The following is a 20,119-nucleotide window of genomic DNA, read 5'->3' on the forward strand; positions in this document are numbered from 1 at the left end:
GAAGTTCTCTCTTCGGCATAGGAGTGTCTTCACTAAAGTGCTGCGGTGGCGCAGCTGCATGGCTCTACATGAAGACAAGCACACTGTATCCTCGCTAGGGCTGCACTTTCCTGTGTGTTGCTCTGACTTCTGGAGTCACATCCCACAGTTCTTCGTGCTGAAGTAAACTGAGCTGCTCTGATTCCTTCTCAGTGAATAATGGGAGAGCTTGTCTGTACTTCTGGGTACATGGGCATGTGTGTGTAACAGGGTGGCCTACTCCTTTTAAGGGCTGGGGTTCCAGGGAGCAGCTGGCCCTGTTCTGGAATGGAGCCCAGCTGGCAGGTGCTGGGAATTGTGACCCAGCTGGAACCATTAAGTGATGGGGCTGATAATTTCCAGTCAGGGGATTTAAAGAAGTGCCCCAGTCTGAGAGGCAGGATTTAGGAGAGGGCTGGGAGTGCTCTTTCTTGTGCGTACGGAGGGAGGCTGAGAGAGGGCAGGAAAGACCTGTGTTGGGGGAAGGACCGGCACATTAAGCTATCAGACATTCTTAGTTGGAGAACAGGACTGTTGCTTTTTGTTCCAATTTCCTTTTTGTTTAAAAAAATAAACAGAGCTGGCCCTCCAGAATAAGGCTACAGACTGAACTGGGTGCAGCCAATTGTTTGTCCCAGCTGTTGGTCTGGTCTGCAAACCGAAGGGGAATTATGAGAAGGCATTGGACTGTCACACTCAAGTGTCTTGACCTTTGTCCACTCTGCAAAGTGAGAGGGTTACCAGCCCAAGTGAAAGACCATCCTTGGCTTTAACTAGCTGAGCCAGCTTGCTTGAGTTGAAAGCACCACTAAACTCAGATGAGAGGGTTTTGTGTGTGAATGGAAGGTGTGGGTTTTTTTAGGGGTAACACTTGAGTAAGAGCATGGGCTAACTCTGCAGTGAAAACATACTTGCTGGGAAAATTGATCTGGTTGCAGATCCCCTGGCACCTCTGTTAATAATTGAAGTAGCTCATTTGGCAATGTGTGGATTTGTCTCAGGTGTTAGAAGACTTGTGGCACTGAGGCTTGTGCAGGTTTGAGCATTGCAGTGTAGGATCAAAATGCACTGGTAGTACTGAGGGTAAAAGTAGCATGCTTTTTCCTTCTGTTATGTGTAGCATGCTTTATTGTTAGCTATTGTTCACTTTGAATAGCTGATTGAAAAGTGAATATCCTCTTCTCCCTCCTCTCAAAACTAGTGTGATGCAACTAGATCTTTCAAGAAGTAGGGTATCTTCACTTAAAGATAAATAGATATTTAGAAGCTTATGTACTCTCTTGTTGCGTGTTTTTTTGTTTTTACCTCTAGTAATACCTTCACACCAAGTCAGGCTTCCCTGCATGTGGCTAGAATCCTGCTTGAATAGTTTAACTTTTGGCAACCAATAGTCTAAGAGATTAAATCAGACAGCTATTCTGAAGGACTGCAGTATGACTTTGAATAATTAAAAGGATATGAGCATGGTTCTTGTGCTCAATCTGAGGATGTCCTCTATCAGTTTAAGGGTTATTTTAACCGAATAATAAACTAATACAATATCTCCTATGTTTGCTGCAATTGGACTCTCACACAGCTCCTTTAATTCTTTTGAGGCAACATGTTTATGCCAAACAAGAATGAAAAAAGCTTTATGTAAGTAAAGGCATTAGGCTATTGTGTGTAAGCATTTCAATTCTGAAAATGCTTGCTTTTTGTGAAATCATCATTGTTATGGTCTTGAGAGCATCTTATTAGATGTTTGAGAAGAGCATGTCTTCCACCTCCCCCATGAAAGAATTAAACCTCATGTGCATTAAATCTAACTTTAGAAACCTTGGTTGTACTTATTCTTCCCTGATAAAATGCCAAGGTTCTGATTCTTAAAGTGGAGGGTGAAAAATAACATTCTTTTAAAGTAAAGTTAAATTATAAGTAATTTGGACCTGTAAAGGAATTACAGTAGAGAAGCTGTCAAGATCTGATGGGCCTTATCCCTGTCATATTGAAACGTGTCTTGATGGGGAGGGGTAACACACCAGAATGTGCATGGGGTATATGTGTGACAGGATCACATGTTGAAAAAAGCCTTTGTGTGAGGGCATCTGACTCAAAGGAAGAATGCGACAGGGTTTTCATGGATTACTGGAGGATTTGTAGCTGGAATGGTGGCCTTACCTTTCGATGATGAGGGAATAAGGCAGCTGGGAGGGGGTCAGGTTAAAGACTTTTCCTTTTAAAAAAAAAAAAAAAAAAAAAAAAAAAAATTAAATGTAAAAAGTTGCTGTGACCAACATGAGTTTCCTGCACTCTTTGGGAGATTTTGTTGAGGGCACGTCTACGCTGGCAAAGTTACAGTGCCACTCAGAGCGCAGAAGGAAAATGGCTGTTGTGTGTTCACACTGACAGCTGCCTGCACAATTTGCATCTTGCAGTACTATTTGGAGTGGTGCACTCTGGGCAACTACCCTACAGAGTACCTCTTTCTCTTTTGCCGTGTGGGAAGACAACGGGGGTCCCAGAGCATCGTGGGTCCAGACCCAGTGCCCTGTGATGCATTGCTTCGCATCCCAGCAATCCCTGTGCTTCCATCTTCATTTGGCGCTCTCTTTCAGTGGTTTGTGTATTGCACCCCCTGCCTCTTTTGGGCTGCAGGAATGGATTCCAAACTGTTGACCAGTATGCTGTTTGCTCTGACCAACATGTCACGAGTGGCAGTGGAGTTATTCCTTAAACTACAAAGGAAAGAGGAGTGCAACATTGATCTCACCACACATGGTAACTTTGACACGAGATTACTTGTGGCACTCACGGAGGTGCTGACCACAGTGGAAAGCCGCTTTTTGGGCTCAGGGAAACGAGCACTGAGTGATGGGATCATTGTCATGTACGTCTGGGATGACAAGCAGTGGCTGCAGAACCTTCAGATGAGGAAAGCCACATTCATGGGACTGTGTGATGAGCTCGCCTCAGACCTGCGGTGCAAGGACACGAGAATGAGAGCTGCCTTGCCATTGGAGAAGCATGTGGCGATTGCACTGTGGAAGCTGGCTACTCCAGACTGCTACTGATCTGTCGCTAACCTGTTCGGAGTGGGAAAGTTGACCGTTGGAAGTGTGTAGGGCCATTAATTGCATCCTGCTCTGAAAGACTGACTATGGGCACATGACATTGTGGATGGCTTTGCCCAAATGGGCTTCCCTAACTGCGGAGGAGTGATAGATGGCACGCATGTTCCAATTGTGGCACCAGACCATCTAGCCACCGAGTACATTAATTGGAAGGGGTATTTCTCTATGGTTCTACAGGCACTTGTGGATCTCTGTGGGCATGTCACGGACATTAAGGCAGGCTGGTCCTTAAAGGTGTATAGTGCATGCATCTTTTGGAACACTGGCCTGTTCAGGAAGCTTCAAGCAGGGACTCTCTTCCCGAACCAGAAGATCACTGTAGGGGAAGTCGAAATGCCCATTGTGATCCCGGGAGACCTTTCCTACCCCTTAGTTCCATGGCTTATGAAGCCATACACAGGGCACCTTGACAGCAGCAAGGAGCGGTTCAAAAACAGGCTGAGCAAGTGCGGAATGACTGTGGAGTGTGCATTTGGCTGTTTTAAAAGCCTGCTGGCGATGCCTGTATGGGAAGCTGAACAAGGCCGATGACAGTATTTCTGTGCTTATAGCCGTGTGCGGTACGTGCCATAATATTTGTGAAGGGAAGGGTGAGATTCTGTGGCCTGCATTGTGCAGGAGGTCAGACTAGATGATCATAATGGTCCCTTCTGACCTTAATATCTATGAAGTTTCACTCAGGGCTGGACCTCGGAGGCTAAGCACCTGGAGGCTGAATTTGAACAGCCAGAGACCAGGGCTATTAGAAGGGCGCAGTGTGGGGCCATAAGGCTCAGGGATGCCTTGAGGCAGCAATTTGAAGCGGAAAGCCGCTAATATTTGTTGCTATGCTGGGGATTGCAGTGCTTGTAATGCTAGGAGGTGATTGGTGCACATGATGCAAGAAGGGGCCTTGACATAATTGTATGTTGCTTTGCAGTTCTTTTTTTTTTTTTTTTCACTTAATAGAATAAAGATTGCCTTCAAACAGAATTATTTTATTAAAAGATAACAACCGGAGGAGGGAGTCAACGAAAAAAATTCATCAGTGGGAAGGGGGATGGGGAAAGAGAAGATCTCAAGAGGAGAGGGGTCCTGGGACGGCTAAAGATTTGTTTCAGAGTAGCAGCCGTGTTTCGTCTGTATTCGCAAAAAGAAAAGGGGTACTTGTGGCACCTTAGAGACTAACAAATTTATTTGAGCATAAGCTTTCGTGAGCTCCAGGGATCATACCCAACCTTCTTCTTTGGAGTACAATGCTGCAGGTGCTGTACTTCAGCAGGGCTAAACTGCAGAGGGATGGGTATTGAGTGCAGTGGATAGTGGGAGTGCTGGACTGTGAGGAGGGAGGAGTGGAATGCTGCAGGTAGAAAGTGGAGCCAGGAGGTTGATAAGTGTGTTGGCAGTGTGTGTGAAGCGCATGGGAAAGAGTTTTTTTGGGACAGCAGCTGCAGGAGAGGGCCAGTGCAGAGCTGCTCGGTTTAAAGAGCTAGTATCGCCTGGAGCATGTCCACTTGGCGCTCCATAATGTTTAAGAGAAACTCCATGGCTTCTTTCTGGTGTGCCGCATTCTCCTTTTGGTCCCTCTTCTTGCAGTCCCGCCAGTCCTTCAATTCCTGTTTCTCAGCAGCGGAGTGCATCATAACCTCACGGAGAAAGTCCTCCTTAGTTGTTCTTGGCCACTTTCAAATTCTGCGCAGCCATTCTGCCTCCGATAACAAATAGGGAGGCTGGGCTCCCAAGGTCATCTCTGAAGTTCACATGCAACATTTTACAGAAGCAGTATTGTTTGCAACACAGACAATACTGATTCAGTGCTTTAAAACACAGCCATTACTCACACATCTGTCGCTAACTAGCTGACCACAGGCAATCACACATGATCCACAAGGCCCCCAAAATGGTGAGTAGCCACAGGGACAAGGTAAACTACTCTTCCCAGACCCTGCTGTACACTGGGCATGTGGTTCTTGGGGAGAGCCAGCACTATAGGGAGGGCCCCATAATCATTCCTGACCCCACACTTTCCACAGGAAGTGATCATTATGGAAGATATCTCGCTGCTGAGGGTGAGCAGGGAATCAAGGGAGGGTCTTCTCCAAAGTGGCTCTGCAGAGGAACCTGAGGCTGTGGATTGCCCAGTATCTCCACACACGTTTCCTGGAGATCTCTGAGGGAGATTCCCGTGAAGTGAGGGAGTCTATCAACAGCTTGCTCCGCTGCTCAGACCTGGCATGTGGGAGACAAACCTGCTTTCTGCAACACTCCTTCCCCCAACAACTCGCTTCAGCAATTCCCCAAATCAGATCCACTTACTGGGGCCACCTCCTCCTGTTTGTGCTTTGCCATGATCCGACTGCTGTAACTGGCTAGTCTCCTCCAGGGTAGAAAAGAGCTCCTGACTGCATGCATCTTTGGGCTCCAAGTCATCCTCTGGGTCCCACTCCCCCTCTTCGTCCAAGATTTCCTCCTCCTGGCTCGGTCCACTCTCGACTGGCATGCGAGCCAGCAAAAATATCCACAGGGGCCTTTGCAGTGGAGCTGGGGTCGCCTCTGAGTATTGTGTCCAGTTCTTCGTAGTATCGGCAGCTCGTGGGCGCAGCTCCGGAGCAGTGGTTTGCCTCCTGCGACTTGTAGTAGGCATTCCGCAGCTCCTTCACTTTTACCCTACACTGCAATATGTCCCATTCCTGGCCCCTTTGTATCATGCATCGTGAAATCTGTCTGTAGGTATCAAAATTCCTATGGCTGGAGCGCAGCTGGGACTGGACAGCCTCCTCTCCCCAAATGCTGATGAAGTTCAGCAGCTCAGCATTGCTCCAAGCAGGGGATCTCCTGGTGCGTGGAGCAGGCTTGGCCACCTGGAAAGATGTGCTGAGACCATTGCATGCATCACCCCTTCATGTTTGCTCAGACTTTCAAATTTGCAAAGGAATGTATGGGGTGAGGAGGGCTGTTGGTCACGTGAGGGCAGGCATTAGAGTTCAAACAGATGACAAGAGAGGTGAGAACAGGCATTGTGGGACACCTCCTGGAGGCCAATCACACCACCGTAATCACTACGGAGTCTACACTGGCACCGCAGTGCTGTAGCCCCAGCTTAGAAAGCTCTACACCTCTTGTCGGAGGGTGTGGTTTTGTGTGTGTGTGTGTATTTTGTTTTTTTAGTGTGCAGAAACTGCATGGTTGTAGTGCTCTAAGTGGCTTGGCAGTGTGTATGCCTTGGGAGTTACAGCGCAGAAAGCTGCTTCATTGCACAGAAACTTGCCAGTGTAGACAAGGCCTGAATTAAGTATTTTTGGAGTCCATTGTCTTAAATGCAAAGGTCATATATTGTGAGCCTGGATGATTAAAGGACTTTACTGAAGAATGGGGCAGACAGGAATGAACTTTTGGGACAAGATGTGTGAAGTGGATTTCATTGGAAATATCACAAGAGAGGTGAAAACAAATCTCCCCCTTCCCCCTCCTTTGCCTCAGGTTTATATAAAAATCCGGCCCTTTGAAGCTGCTCCCTGAGGAGAGGCCAATTGTCTGCTGATTACCTGTTCCCAGGGTCACAATATCAAAGGCCCAAACTATATAAAGGAGCGACTAAAAGCTTGTCTACACAGGCAACTTACAGCGCTGCAACTTTCTCACTCAGGGGTGTGAAAAAACCCTGTTTGAGGTGTGTGAGACAAGGTGTGTGAAGTTATCTTTTATTGGATCACTTTTGTGGTCAGAGAGACAAGCTTTGAAGCTGTCCAGAGCTCTTGGGTCTTTCCCAGACCTGTGTAACTCAAAAACTTGTCTGTCCAATAAGCGATTATATCTCACCCATGTTACCTCTAATATTCTAATACTGACAGAGCTACAACATTGCATAAAGGAGTTACTGACAGATTCGTGGGGGTGCTAGTTCTGAGCTATGAACTTGTAACCATACAAAAATCCCTTGGTGGGGTTTGAAGGATTGATCAGCTGCTGGAGCCCTTGGTGGGGGAGGGGCCTGATCTCTGGTAAGCTTATTAGTGTGCATGTAAGTTGACTTGTTGTTTTTAACGTTTTCTCTGTAATGCTTAACGAGAGGTGTGGTTGCTTGTAAAGAGCTGTGTGGTAACTGATAGCTGAGGGGCAATTATACTGTTTATAGCCTCTGAGGAGAAAGCAAAGCAGGACTATTTAGGCAGTCTGACTTGCTGGGGAATTCAGTAGGCAAGGTACTGTGCAGTTTGAGAAAAATCATGGGCCTCATCCCAGGAGAGAGAATGGCTGGAGAGCCAGAAGCCTAAAAATTGGTGCCTTTGCTGGCCCACAGAGGGGGAATACAGGCGCAGTTGCTCTGAACTGTGATAGTAGCTTCCCTTTTTTTAAAAGCAGTATCAGTTTTAGAAAATTACTTAGGTAATCTTGGGTTTTGCTTCTAAGTAATTAGCAGGGGTGGCCAACCTGAGCCTGAGAGAGAGCCAGAATTTACCAATATACATTGCCAAAGAGCCAGTAGCTCCCCCTGCTCCCAACGCCTCCCACCCACCGGCAGACCCACCAATCAGTGCTCCTCCCCTATCCCCGCACCTCCTGATCAGCTGTTTCCTGGCATGGTAGGAGGGAGGACACTGCAGACTCATGGGAGGGGCAGGAAGGGGTGGCGTGGGGGCAGGGCCTGTGGCAGAGCCAGGGGTTGAGCAGTGAGCATCCCCCAGCACACTGGAAAGTTGGTGCTTGTAGCTCCAGCCCTGGAGTTGGTGCCTATACAAGGAGCTGCATATTAACTTCTGAAGAGCTGCATGTGTCTCTGGAGCCACAGGTTGGCCACCCCTGAATTAGAGAAACATTTTTCTGTATTCTAGTTTATCTGTAACTTCAAATTAGTAACTTCACATAATTCCACATGGGCCTTTGGCACATCAGCAATGAAGAAAGAAGCATGTAAAATGCAAAATTGTGAGTGAAGACAAAGTGGATGGGGGGGTATACTTGAAACTTTCAACCACTCACTGAAACTGACTAGAGTTGTCTAGCAGGACCTGAATGCTGTGGTCTCTGTGAGCAATTTGATATAAATATTCAGTTACTAAAAGGAATAGAGTTAGTGCAATATCCTGAGTGTGTGGGGGGTTTTTTGTTTTGTTTTTTTAATATATATTTCATTTTGTGCTATCCCTAAATCTAGCTACTAAAGATTTCTATAATGAGAAAGCAACTTTACTGTATCTATGCTAGGGTATAGGATCAGAGCAAGGGGAACATCTGAAGGGTTTGACAGATGGGTAGAGGGAATTTGGGGTTGAATAGGAGACCTTTAACCAGGTGAGGTCCACAGATCTTAACATTGGATTTTCAGCCTGCTTGTAGCATTGCTAGATCTTTCTGCCTCCAATCACTCAGAACAGCTTAAACTTGTCCTTAAGAGCCTGGTTTATGCTGAACACCCTTGCCCAAGGGTGGGCAAACTATGGCCTGGGGGCCACATCGGGCCCTTCAGACATTTTAATCCGGCCCTCAAGCTCCCACCGGGGAGCGGGGTCCGGGGCTTGCCCTGTGCCATGGCTTGGTGTGGCTCCCGGAAGCAGCGGCATGTCCCCACTCTGGCTCCTATGCACAGGGGCAGCCAGGGGGCTCTGCACACTGCCCCCGGCATCAAGTGCTGTCCCTGCAGCTCCCATTGGCCAGAAACCATGGCCAATGGGAGCTGCAGGGGTGGTGCCTGTGGATGGGGCAGCGCGCAGAGCTGCTTGGCCACACCTCCACATAGGAGCCTGAGGGGGGACATGCTGCTGCTTCCAGGAGCTGCTTGAGGTAAGCACTGCCTGGAGCCTGCACCCTGGCCCCCTCCTGCACCCGTGCCCTAGCCCTGATCCCCCTCCTGCCCTCTGAGCCCTCAGTCCCAGCCCAGAGCACCCTCCTGCACCCCCAACCCCTCATCCAAAAAGTTTGCCCACCCCTGCCCTTGCCTAACAGGCAGTCAAACCATTCAGAGCGCAACACTTTCTGGTGGCTTTAACTTTAGCCAGGTAAGTGTTTTGAGTTAAGGGTATTATCCAGTAACCTCCTTCTCCCTGCCCCCGCCCCCCCCGGCTCATCCCTCCCCATACTGCATTATTCACATGTATAAAGCAGTGCTCAGAATGGAACCAACTGTTTTTTCTTAAGATTAATTCACTTTTTTATTGAGCTCAAGAGGTAGTGCTGCTTTTATTTGGGCTTAAAATACTACAAGTTGAAGCTAGACAAATTCAGACTGGGAATTATGTAAATTTTTTACAGTGAGGGTAATTAACCATAGGAACAATTTACCAAGGGTTGTGGTGGATTCTTCATTATTGGTAACTTTTAAATCAAGAGTGGATGTCTTTCTAAAAGAATTTTGCTCTAGGAGTTGTTTTGGGGAATGTCTGTGTTACACAGCAGGTCAGACACTAGACTATCATAATCATCCCTTCTGGTCTTAATCTATGAATAACATTCAAAGGGAAAATGCTTATGGCATATGCTAGATGTGTGTATTGCAACTGAAATATATCTAATTTGCAGAATGTTGTAGATCTACAGCTCTTTCTCTTATGCCCATCCTTTAGTAAGGGTCAAAAAAGCCTGTCACTGACTTCCAGATGGATTATCTAGTTTGAGGCATACAAAGCATGGAGTAAAATCCCTCTTTTGGTATTTGGAGCATTTTCCTAGAGGGTAATGGCTTCTCCAGGGGCTGAATGTGACACATACCAGTTTCTGACAATATCCCTAGGAGACCTTACTTAGTTAAGTTTGTTTGGAGTACATTGCATTAAGTGAGAGGGTTATGTATTATAGTGGGCCAGGATTGTAGGTAACCTCTGAGTGAGATGGGATGTGAACCTTGGAAAGTGGTGTTTACTATTGAATAACGTGCCAGACAGGAATGGACTTTTGTAACAAACTGTATCAAGTAGCTACCAGGGGAATGTTGAGGGAGAAATGAATGCAAATTCCTTATCTCCAGTTATGCAAAACCCCAGCTTTTTGAAGCTGCATCCCGAGGAGAGGACCATTCTCTGCTGATTACCTGTTTCAGAGTCTGTGGAAGGCCCACGCTGTATAAAGGAAAGGCTAACCTATTCAAGGGTGTGCTAGTTCTAAACTGATGCTGTCATGAATTTGTAACCACAAACTCTTGGTAGTGTAAAGGATTGAGTCCTATCAGAGCCCTTGTTGGAGTTGTGGGATGGTGGGGGTCACCTGTTTTTAATGGGTTTTCTCTTTAAGAATAAATCTGTGACGCTTGCTTGTTGCTGGTCTAAAAAACTTCAGGTGAGCACAGAAATTTCTGGTTGGAGTTGATTTTTGGACTCGGGGGTCTCCTTTTTCTTCTCTCCACCACTCTTGCATACCAAACTACATCTAACAAGAGATAATTGCATTGGCTTGGAAGTTCTGGTAAAGTGATGAGCAATGAAATAGTTTGCTTAACTGTTACCTGTAGAATTTGGAGTCAACATCCCTCTGAGATGAATGGGGCAATTCACACCACTCTGAACTATCCTTCTGGATGCTCTGATGCATTATCTTCCTGTATCTTCAAATAGTTTGGAGTCTGTTTCACAGGAGTTTCTAGCTCTCATGATTCTATTTTATGAGTGACATGTTTGGTGTCTTTGCAGTTCCTGCTCCTGAGAGTGCAGCCTAGTCTTAACTAGGAAAAAAGGTCTCACCATATGTTAGTCCCTTATCCACACTAGGATGTTACTACATGTTAGTTAATTCTTGGTAACTATCATTCCACCCCCCCCCCCCCCCCCCAATATAGGCTGATCAAACACTAGAAGGTTTATTTTAACCACCTAACATGTGAAAACAGCCCACTGCTTTGTCCACACTATGATTTTACCATTTGCAGGTTTCCACGTGGTAGAACCAAAACACATGGATTCTGTGGCAGATATCCTTTGAATTTAAGAAGCCCTGCGTATACTAATCCTATTGTTAGTAGCAAAAGCTACAGCAGGGTTGCAAAATGGTGTCTTTTAACCCCCTGTTTAGAGGGTTAAAGACGTTAAAGGCAAGGATAAGACGTTTCAGGCATAAGAGAGGCAAGGAGTTTGAGAGTGTGTACACTGGCAGAGTTACAGCATTGGCAGTTACAGCACTGCCCAGAGAGCGTTGAAGGGAAACTGCTGTTGTGTGAACACACAGTCAGCTGCCTGTGCAATAGCATGTTCATGCTTACGGCACTTGCAGTGGTATTCGGAGTGGTGCGCTCTGGGCAGCTATCCCACAGACCATCTTTTCCTCTTCTGCAGCTAAGAATTGTGGAAAGGTGGAGGGGGTTGTGGGGCATCCTGGGTCCTGTCCCAATGCCCCATGATGCATTGCTTTGCATCCCAGCAATCCCTGTGCTTCCGTTCACATTTGGTGCCATCTTTCAACGGTTTGTGTACCCCACTCTACCTCTTCAGTCTGCAGGAATGGATCCCGAACTGTTGACCAGCATGCTGCTTGCTCTGACTAACACATCACGGGTGGCAGTGGAGTTATTCCGTAAACTACAAAGGCAAGAGGAGTGCATCATTGATCTCGCCACGCATTGCTTCGACACGAGATTGCTTGTACTGAGTTAGGTGGGATCACATCGTGATGCACATCTGGGAGACTAGCAGTGGCTGCAGAACTTTCAGATGAGGAAAGCCACATTCATGGGACTGTGTGATGAGCTCGCCTCAGCCCTGTGGCGCAAGGACGTGAGAATGAGAGCTGCCTTGCCATTGGAGAAACGGGTGGCAATTGCACTCTGTGGAAGCTGGCTACTCCAGTCTGCTACTGATTTGGTCCCTAACCAGTTCAGTGGGAAAGTCAACTGTTGGTCTCGTGTTGATGGAAGTGTGTAAGGCTATTAATCACATCCTGCTCCAAAAGATCATGACTCTGGGCAACGTGTGTGACATTGTGGATGGCTTTGCCCAGATGGGCTTTCCTAACTCTGGAGGGGCAATGGATGGCACACACATTCCAATTGTGGCACCAGATCACCTAGCCACTGAGTACATTAATTGGAAGGGGTATTTCTCTATGGTTCTCCAGGCACTTTTTGTGGATCACCGTGGGCATTTCACAGACATTAAGGCAGGCTGCTCCGGAATGGTGCATGACGCACGCATCTTTCGGAACACTGGCCTGTTCAGGAAGCTTCAAGCAGGGACTTTCTTCACAAACCGGAAGATCACCGTAGGGGAAGTCGAAATGTCCATCATGATCCTGGGAGACCCCGCCTACCCTTAATGCCGTGGCTTATGAAGCCATATGCAGGGCACCTTGACAGCAGCAAGGAGTGGTTCAACAACAGGCAGAGCAAGTGCAGAATGACTGTGGAGTGTTCTTTTGGCCGTTTAAAGGTCTGCTGGCACTACCTATATGGGAAGCTTGGTCTGGCGAATGACAATATTCCTATGCTTATAGCCGCGTGCTTTATGCTCCATCATAATTGTGAAGGGAAGGATGAAAGCTTCACTCAGTGCTCGATGGCTGAGGCTTAGTGCCTGGAGGCTGAATTTGAACAGCCAGAGACCAGGGCTATTAGAGGGGCGCAGCGCAGGCCCATAAGGATCAGGGATGCCTTGAGGCAGCAATTTGGAGCTGAAAGCCGCTAATATTTGTTATGTTCGGGAGTGCTGAGCTTGTAATGCTAGAAGGTAATTGTGATTGGTGTAGGCGATACAATATCGTAAACCTTCATATTGCATGTTGCTTTACAGGGCTCTGTTTGCTTTCAGTTAATAGAATAAAGATTGCTTTCAAACCAGCACAATTTTTATTAAAAAAACAACTGGAGGGGAGAGACCAACAAAAAAACACATCAGCACTGAGGGGGATAGGGGAAGGGAAAGACCCAGGAGAAGGTGGGGTCCGTGGTTAAAGATTTGTGTATGTCCAGCTATCGTATACAACCTTGTCTTTTGGAGCATAGCGCAATGGGTACTGTACTTCAGCAGTGCTAAATTGCAGAGGGACCGGTGTTGAGTGCATTGGGTACTGGGAGTCAGCAGTGCTGGACTGTGACGGGGGAGGAGTGGAATGCCGCGGGTACAGACTGGAGCCAGGAGGTTAAGAGGGCGGTGGTGGTGTGTGTGAAGCACATGGGAAAGAGTTTTGTGACAGTGGCTGCAGGGGAGGTTGGGTGGGGAGCTGCTTGATTTGCAGTGTTAATATCACTTGGATCGTGTCCGCTTGGTGCTCCATAACATTTAAGAGACGCTCCGTGGCTTCATTCTAGAGCTTCACGTTCTCCTTTCAGTCCTTCTTCTCGCTGTCCCGCCACTCCTTCAATTCCTGTTTTTCAGCCACGGAGTGCATCATAACCTCATGGAGAAAGTCCTCCTTAGTTTTTCGTAACTGCTTTCTAATTCTGTGCAGCCGTTCAGCTGGCGAGAACAAAGGGGGAGGCTGTCCTCTCAAGGTCCATCTCTGTGTAGCCAAAACGCAACATTTTACAGAAGCAGTATTGTTTGCAACACACACAACAACACTGATTCAGTGATTTAAAACACCACCACTATTCACAAACCTGTTACTGTCTGACCCCAGGCAAGCACGTATGAGCCACAAGACCCTCAAAATGGTGAGTAGCCACAGGGACAGCATAAAACACTGTTCCCAGACCCTACTGTACACTGGGCATGTGGCTCTTGGGGAGAGCCAGCACTGTAGTGGGAGCCTGATAATCATTCCTGTCCCCACATTTTCCACAGGCCTGTGTTCGTTATGGAAGATATCTCATTGCTGAAGGTGAGCAGGGAATCAAGGGAGGATCTTCTCCAAGTCTGCAGCTTCTGCCCTGGCCCTTATGTGGCTCACCTGTTTGCAGCAATGGTTTCTCTTGTCCCATCCCCACCCCTCCAGCGATGGCAGACTGGTGCAGGAAAGTTAATGGGGCAAGAAACAAAGCAGCTCTGCCAAAGAACCTGCGGTAGCAGATTGCCCAGTATCTCCATGAGAGTTCTCTGAGGCAGATTCCCATGAAGGAATCAATCAACACTCTATTCTACTGCTCAGACTAGGCATGTGGTGGTACGCATATCATACAAACACAGCCTGCTTTCTGCAACCCTCCTGCCCTCAACTCATTCAGCGATTCCCAAAATCAAATCCACTTACCAGGGGCATCTTCTCCTGTTTGCGCTTCGCCAAGATCCGACAGCTGTGACTGGCTAGCGTCCTCTGGGGTAGAAAAGAGCTCCTAGCTGCGTGCATCTCTGGCCTCCGAGTTCTCCTTTGCCTCTGGGTCTCCCTCCCCCTCCACATCCTTGTCCAAGATTTCTTCCTTCTGGCTTGGTCCACTCTTGACTGGCATGCAAGCCACCGAAGTATCCACCGTGGCCTTTGCAGTCGAGGTGGTGTTGCCACAGAGTATTGCGTCCAACTCTTTATAGAACGAGCAGCACCAGAGCAGCGGTTTGCTTCCCGCATCTTGTGGTAGGCATTCCGCAGCTCCTTCACTTTGACCTTGCACTGCAGTGTGTCCCCGTCATGGCCCCTTTCTGTCATGCATTGTGAAATCTGTCTGTAGGTGGTATAATTCCTGCGGTTGGAGTGTAGCTGGGACTGGACAGCCTCCGTTCCCCAAATGCTGTTGAGGTCCAGCAGCTCCGCAGTGCACCAAGCGGGGCTACCTGGAAAGATGCGCTGAGACCACTGCATGCATCACTGAGCAAACAGGAAGGGGACTTCCAAAATTCCAAAGGAATTTACGGGGTGGGGATGACAGTCACCTGAGGGCAGGGCAGTAGAGGTCAAACTGATGACCAGAGAGGCAAGAACAGGCATTGTGGGACACCTTCCATAGGCCAGTCGCCAGTCGACCAGGGTGTTTACACTGGCACCGTGGAACTGTACCTCTGGTGCAGAAAGCTGTATGCCTTTTGTCAGGCTGTATTTGTTTTTGGTTTTGTTTTGTTTGTACAGCGCTGCAACTGTGCGTTTTCTGCGCACTAAGTGGCTTGGCAGTGTGTACGCCTCAGGAGTTACAAAGCAAAAAGCTGCTTTACTGCATAGAAACTTCCCAGTGTAGACAAGGCCTATATCTCAAACTTCGAAGGATTAGATTTTTGTTGGTAAATGATTTTCATAGTGTACACACACACTGACCAATTTTTTCCCCAATGATAATTGAAACTTACTGGTAGGCAGAAAAATGTTACTTGAGAACTCAGTGTGTGATTTAAGGATATTTACTTTTTATATTTTGACAAGTGATGTTGGTAATTTGTCTTAACCATTATAAAACCTTAACTTTTTGAATCCTTGAACTTCTGATGTATGGGTGTTCAGCATATTAAAGCAACTGCCAACTCTACCTTTGTTTGTGCTGCTACCTTTTTCTCATGCAAGAAAACAATAAAAATCAGATACCTTTATCTTAATTTGGGGATGGGAGGAGCACAATCTCTAATTTAAAATGTTGTATTGAAGAATGCACGCGCACACTTACCTGAGATTCCTTCCAGTTCATAACACTCCTCCATACCTACCTGGTGAGACTGATTAGACTGTGATGGAGTGTCAAACAGGTCCTGACTTGCAGCGTGGCTGGGGTCCCATGTTGCATCTTCCCGTTTTGCCTTCTCTGTGCTGTTCAAGGCAGGGGTCTCTGTCTTGGGCTTTTTCTGAGGTATCCAGAGTGGTCTGTAGGGTGGCTGGTAGGGTCTCTGCCAAGTATGGCATGCAGTCCATTGTTAAAGCAGCAGGTCTGTGGCTCAGAACCATATCTATTGTTGGCCTCGTGATATGGCTGGCAAATTTCCTTTGTGTTTACGTGGCGCTGCTGATCCCTGTTGAACCCCTTTGTACCTGGGATGCAGGCAATCTATTAATAATGCCCATCTTCCTATGGCTGGTCCATATCTATGCTTGCGCAGCTTTTTCTCTCCACGGGTGCAGGAGATCCAGTATCTCCCGTCTGTTCCAGGCAGAAGTATGTTTAGTGAGTGGAGTTGTCATGGTCAGTTGGGCAGTTGCATGAGGGTGAGCTGCTACTTGTGCTTGCTAAGGTGGGCAATCAGGAAAAGGTATTTTAAAAAACATGCAGGAGTTTTAAGGGGATGGAGTGGCTTCCAGTTTGTGGAACCCCTGTGCAGCGGAGCTTACAATTGTGACCAGAGCAGACAGTGTCACAGGGAATGGGCACATTATGGGACAGCTTCTTGAGGACCGTTAGGGTCAGCACAGGTTATGCAATGTCTGCACTTGCATTGTGTCAACCTCAGTAGGTCAGCTGTCGCCGCATTGCTGTAAATGGCTGTTTATGTAGGTCCGAGACAAATTTGAGTAGACGTATGCACAAATAGGTTGAGGCAAGGCAACTTATATCCCGTATGACTTATGGTCCGGTATCCTGTCTTCAGACTGTGGCCAGTGCCAGGTGCTTCAAAGGGAATAGAACAGGGTAGTTATCAAGTGATCTATCTCCTGTCATCCAATCAGAGCATCTGGCTGTAAGAGGCTTAGGGACACCCAAGGCATGGGATTGCATCCTTGACCATCTTGGCTAATAGCCATCGATGGACCTGTCCTCCATCAACTTATCTAATTTTCTCTTGAACCTTGTTATGATTTTGGCCTTCACAGTGTCCCCTGGCAAAGAGTTCCACAGTTCACTGTGCATTGTGTGAAGAAGCACTTCCTTTTGTTTTAAACCTGCTGCCTATTAACTTCATTGGTGACTCCTTGTTCTTGTCAACCTAAGCGTAGTGTAGACCATGCCTCAGTCTTTAAAGAAGTCCCCCAACAAAAACTGGATAAAATTTTTCTGGTACTTCCAAGATAAATATGGGAATAAATGCTTTTTCAAGAGAAGCATGCTTTCAGGCTCGCAGTATAAAGAAGCACAAAGGAGACAAGCCAAAATATTTTTATTTGGATGTCACTTTTAAAAATAATTAACTATCCTACATAGGAAATGGAAGGGTGTAACTTCAAACATCAGGTATCATTTAAAGCATGAAGAGCCAGAAATTGTGACCTATGGCTTAAAAAGTAACCTGGAACTGGTCCTGCACACCTGTAAATATTTAAATACCGGGTTCCCTAGAATCAAGTTGTTGCTTATCTGTGTCATCTGGTTGTCATTGTTTTAGCAATCTGAGTACTGTCGGGAGGTAAAGCTAAAACTGGGTATTTCCTTAATTCATTTTGTCTCTTCAGCATGTTAGTTCTATTCTTGAAACCATGGTACTCTTAGAGAGATGGATCAAGTTTGTTCAGTGTCTTAGGAAAAATACCAAAGAGAATTGTGAAGTGCCACTTGACTGTTCAGTGGGGATGTAAACATGAAATCTCTTTATGAGGAAGATGGGGCTTAGCTATGGCTTCAAGCATGTACAGTAGAACCTGAGTTACAAACACCAGAATTATGAACTGACCAGTCAATTACACACCTGATTTGGAACTGGAAGTATGAAATCAGGTGGCAGCAAATACAGTACAGTGCTGTGTTTAAACATAAACTATTTAAAGGGGAGGGGGGGGAGAGTTAAAAAAAATCCGACAAGGTAAAGAAACTGTTTCTGTGCTTGTTTCATCTAAAGTAAGATGGTTAAAAGCATTTTTCTTCTGCGTAGTAAAGTTTCACAGCTGTATTAAATCAATGTTCAGTTGTAAACTTTTGAAAGAACACCCATAATGTTCGTAACTCTGAACAAACATTTAGGAGTTGCCAACCTCTCAGGAATGGAGGGGGTTTGTAACTCTGAGGTTCTACTGTATTCATAAAGCTGTAAAGCAGCCTTGTAGTGGGAGATTTTAAGGGAAAGCGTTGGTTCTAGCCATGAAATGTTGATAAATATGGAAGTTGTACAGCAGTTGAACATTCTCAAGCTTTTTGGCTGTATGTAGCAGCATTGCTATAGCTGAATGTAAACTGACCTTTGTATTTAAACTGTTAAAAGAAAACCGCCTCAATTTGGGTTTGAGAAGTAACTGGGGGTTGGAGGGAAGCTGGTTTCTGACTCATAAAATATTAGCTAGAGACTGACCTTTGTCAGAATAAGACAAATTAACCACCAAAACACTTTTGATGGGGCACTCTGCTTGGAAATACTATATTTTAGGTGGTTGTTCTAGGCTTATTTAACATAAACAAACGTAACAATCATGGTGTCGTAAAAAGAAAAGGAGTACTTGTGGCACCTTAGAGACTAACCAGTTTATTTGAGCATGAGCTTTCGTGAGCTACAGCTCACTTCATCGGATGCATAGCATATCGTGGATATGTGTTTCCACGATATGCTATGCATCCGATGAAGTGAGCTGTAGCTCACGAAAGCTCATGCTCAAATAAACTGGTTAGTCTCTAAGGTGCCACAAGTACTCCTTTTCTTTTTACGAATACAGACTAACACGGCTGTTACTCTGAAACCTGTAATCATGGTGTCATAACTGAAAACACAATTTTGCACTGAAATGATAAAATGGGAAGCGAATTCAAAACTGGTATTTCCAAAGGCAGTGCAAATTTGGCTTTAAGTAGTAACTACTTTAATGTAGCACTTTCATATAATCCTTATGTTTCATTTCAAAATCAATCCGTCATAGCAAAGAAGACCTAGTAAGACTGAAGTTAACTTTTTTCCTTTCTCTCTCTCTCTCTGTCTCTCTCTCAGAAATGACTACTGTTAATGCAGGCAGTGTTAACTTCAAATGGGATCCCAAAAGTTTAGAGATAAGAACACTGGCAGTTGAAAGACTATTGGAGCCCCTGGTAACACAGGTAAGAAATCTATATATCAAGCTCTCAAGTTTTTGGTAAGTTTCAATTTGATGATTAATCCTCATACCTTGAAGTTTGAAGTCCAGAAATGAAAACCTGGTCTGAAATAGATAGGTGGAGGGGGACCATGGGGGATCAAGAACAAAAGGCTTTTGCTCAGTCTGTTAGTGGTAAGCATGCTTCTAGTCTTAATCTTAGAAGACTCAGTGTTTTTTTTGCTTTTGTCACAACTTAATATAACACAGTTCTTCATTTAATCAGAAGTGCAAAAAGCACATATCACATTGCTGCTGAAGTTTTATTGTACTTGCGCTCAGTTTATTCTCGTCTCTGTGGTACAGTGTTTGTTTTTTTTTTTTTTTTTTCCCAACAAGAATCCTTTAGGTGAAACTTATTCAATTGTTCTTGTCTAAATATTGTTCTTTACAATTGTGTCATTAGAAACCGAGATGCTGTAGAGAGTTCTGTCTTGCATTAGAATTCTGGAGGACTAAAAGCCCTTACTTATGGTGGGAAGAGCAGCAACTGCTATAGTTAAGATTGCATAACAGCTTTCATTTGAATTCCCTGTTAGATAGAAAGCTTTTATAAGCAAAAAGCTCACTTTGGGGAGAGCAGCCAAACAGTGAAAATTTTGAGCACAAATGGTTGTTGCCTGCAGTACAAGGCAACTAGATGTTTTCCTATTTGAAAATACTAGAAGCCCTTTTTATACATGTCTCTAGCCAGAATTAGGTGGGAGGAGTAAAAGTTGAAATAGGTAATGGAACAAACTCTCGTTTAGAAAAAGTGCCATGGTCAAACTTAGTTTTCATTTGACACAGAACTCTTTGACAATTGCATGCTTATACTTGTAAAGTGTCCACTAAACTTTTGTGTAGTGTTCAGCCACTGAAGACTTTGCTTTGTATGTGTGACTAATTACATAATAAAGTGTACTGAAGGAGATGGAGAGGGTAGGTGCATACCTTGTAAGGCCTACAGGATGGAGACACCCAATAAAGATACCTTGGGCACTCTGAAGATTTGCAGCAAAGGGTTTCTCATGCAGACCTCTTAAAGTGCATTGGGGAAAGAATTATAGTAGCATCTAGCCTGTTGTTCAAGAATAGGGAACTTAAATAATTTTGCCAGTTTGTACAGAATGTCACAGTTCTGGAGATCTGAAAAACTTTCTTCAGTGTGTGAAGGTCTGCAGATCTTGCAATCAGTCAGGTTCTGTTTCCAAAGCTAAATACCCCATCATTCATTGGCAAGAAGTAGACTCTCTACTTCTTGATGAACTTACCATTATTTT

The 20,119-nt window shown here is 45.7% G+C and overlaps 1 protein-coding gene across 2 annotated transcripts in view; it reads left to right on the forward strand.

Moving 5' to 3' along the window:
- Nucleotides 1-20,119, forward strand: part of CTNNA1 (catenin alpha 1) — a 194,368-nt gene that overhangs the window by 19,512 nt on the left and 154,737 nt on the right. For both annotated transcript variants that reach the window (XM_037906042.2, XM_043552628.1), the window contains exon 2: nucleotides 18,716-18,822. In XM_037906042.2, the coding sequence (XP_037761970.1) occupies nucleotides 18,718-18,822 (105 nt within the window). In that variant the 5' untranslated portion in view covers nucleotides 18,716-18,717. The remainder of the gene's footprint in view (nucleotides 1-18,715; nucleotides 18,823-20,119) is intronic.

This window comes from Chelonia mydas, chromosome 8 (assembly GCF_015237465.2).
Source record: "Chelonia mydas isolate rCheMyd1 chromosome 8, rCheMyd1.pri.v2, whole genome shotgun sequence".
Taxonomy (NCBI): domain Eukaryota; kingdom Metazoa; phylum Chordata; order Testudines; family Cheloniidae; genus Chelonia; species Chelonia mydas.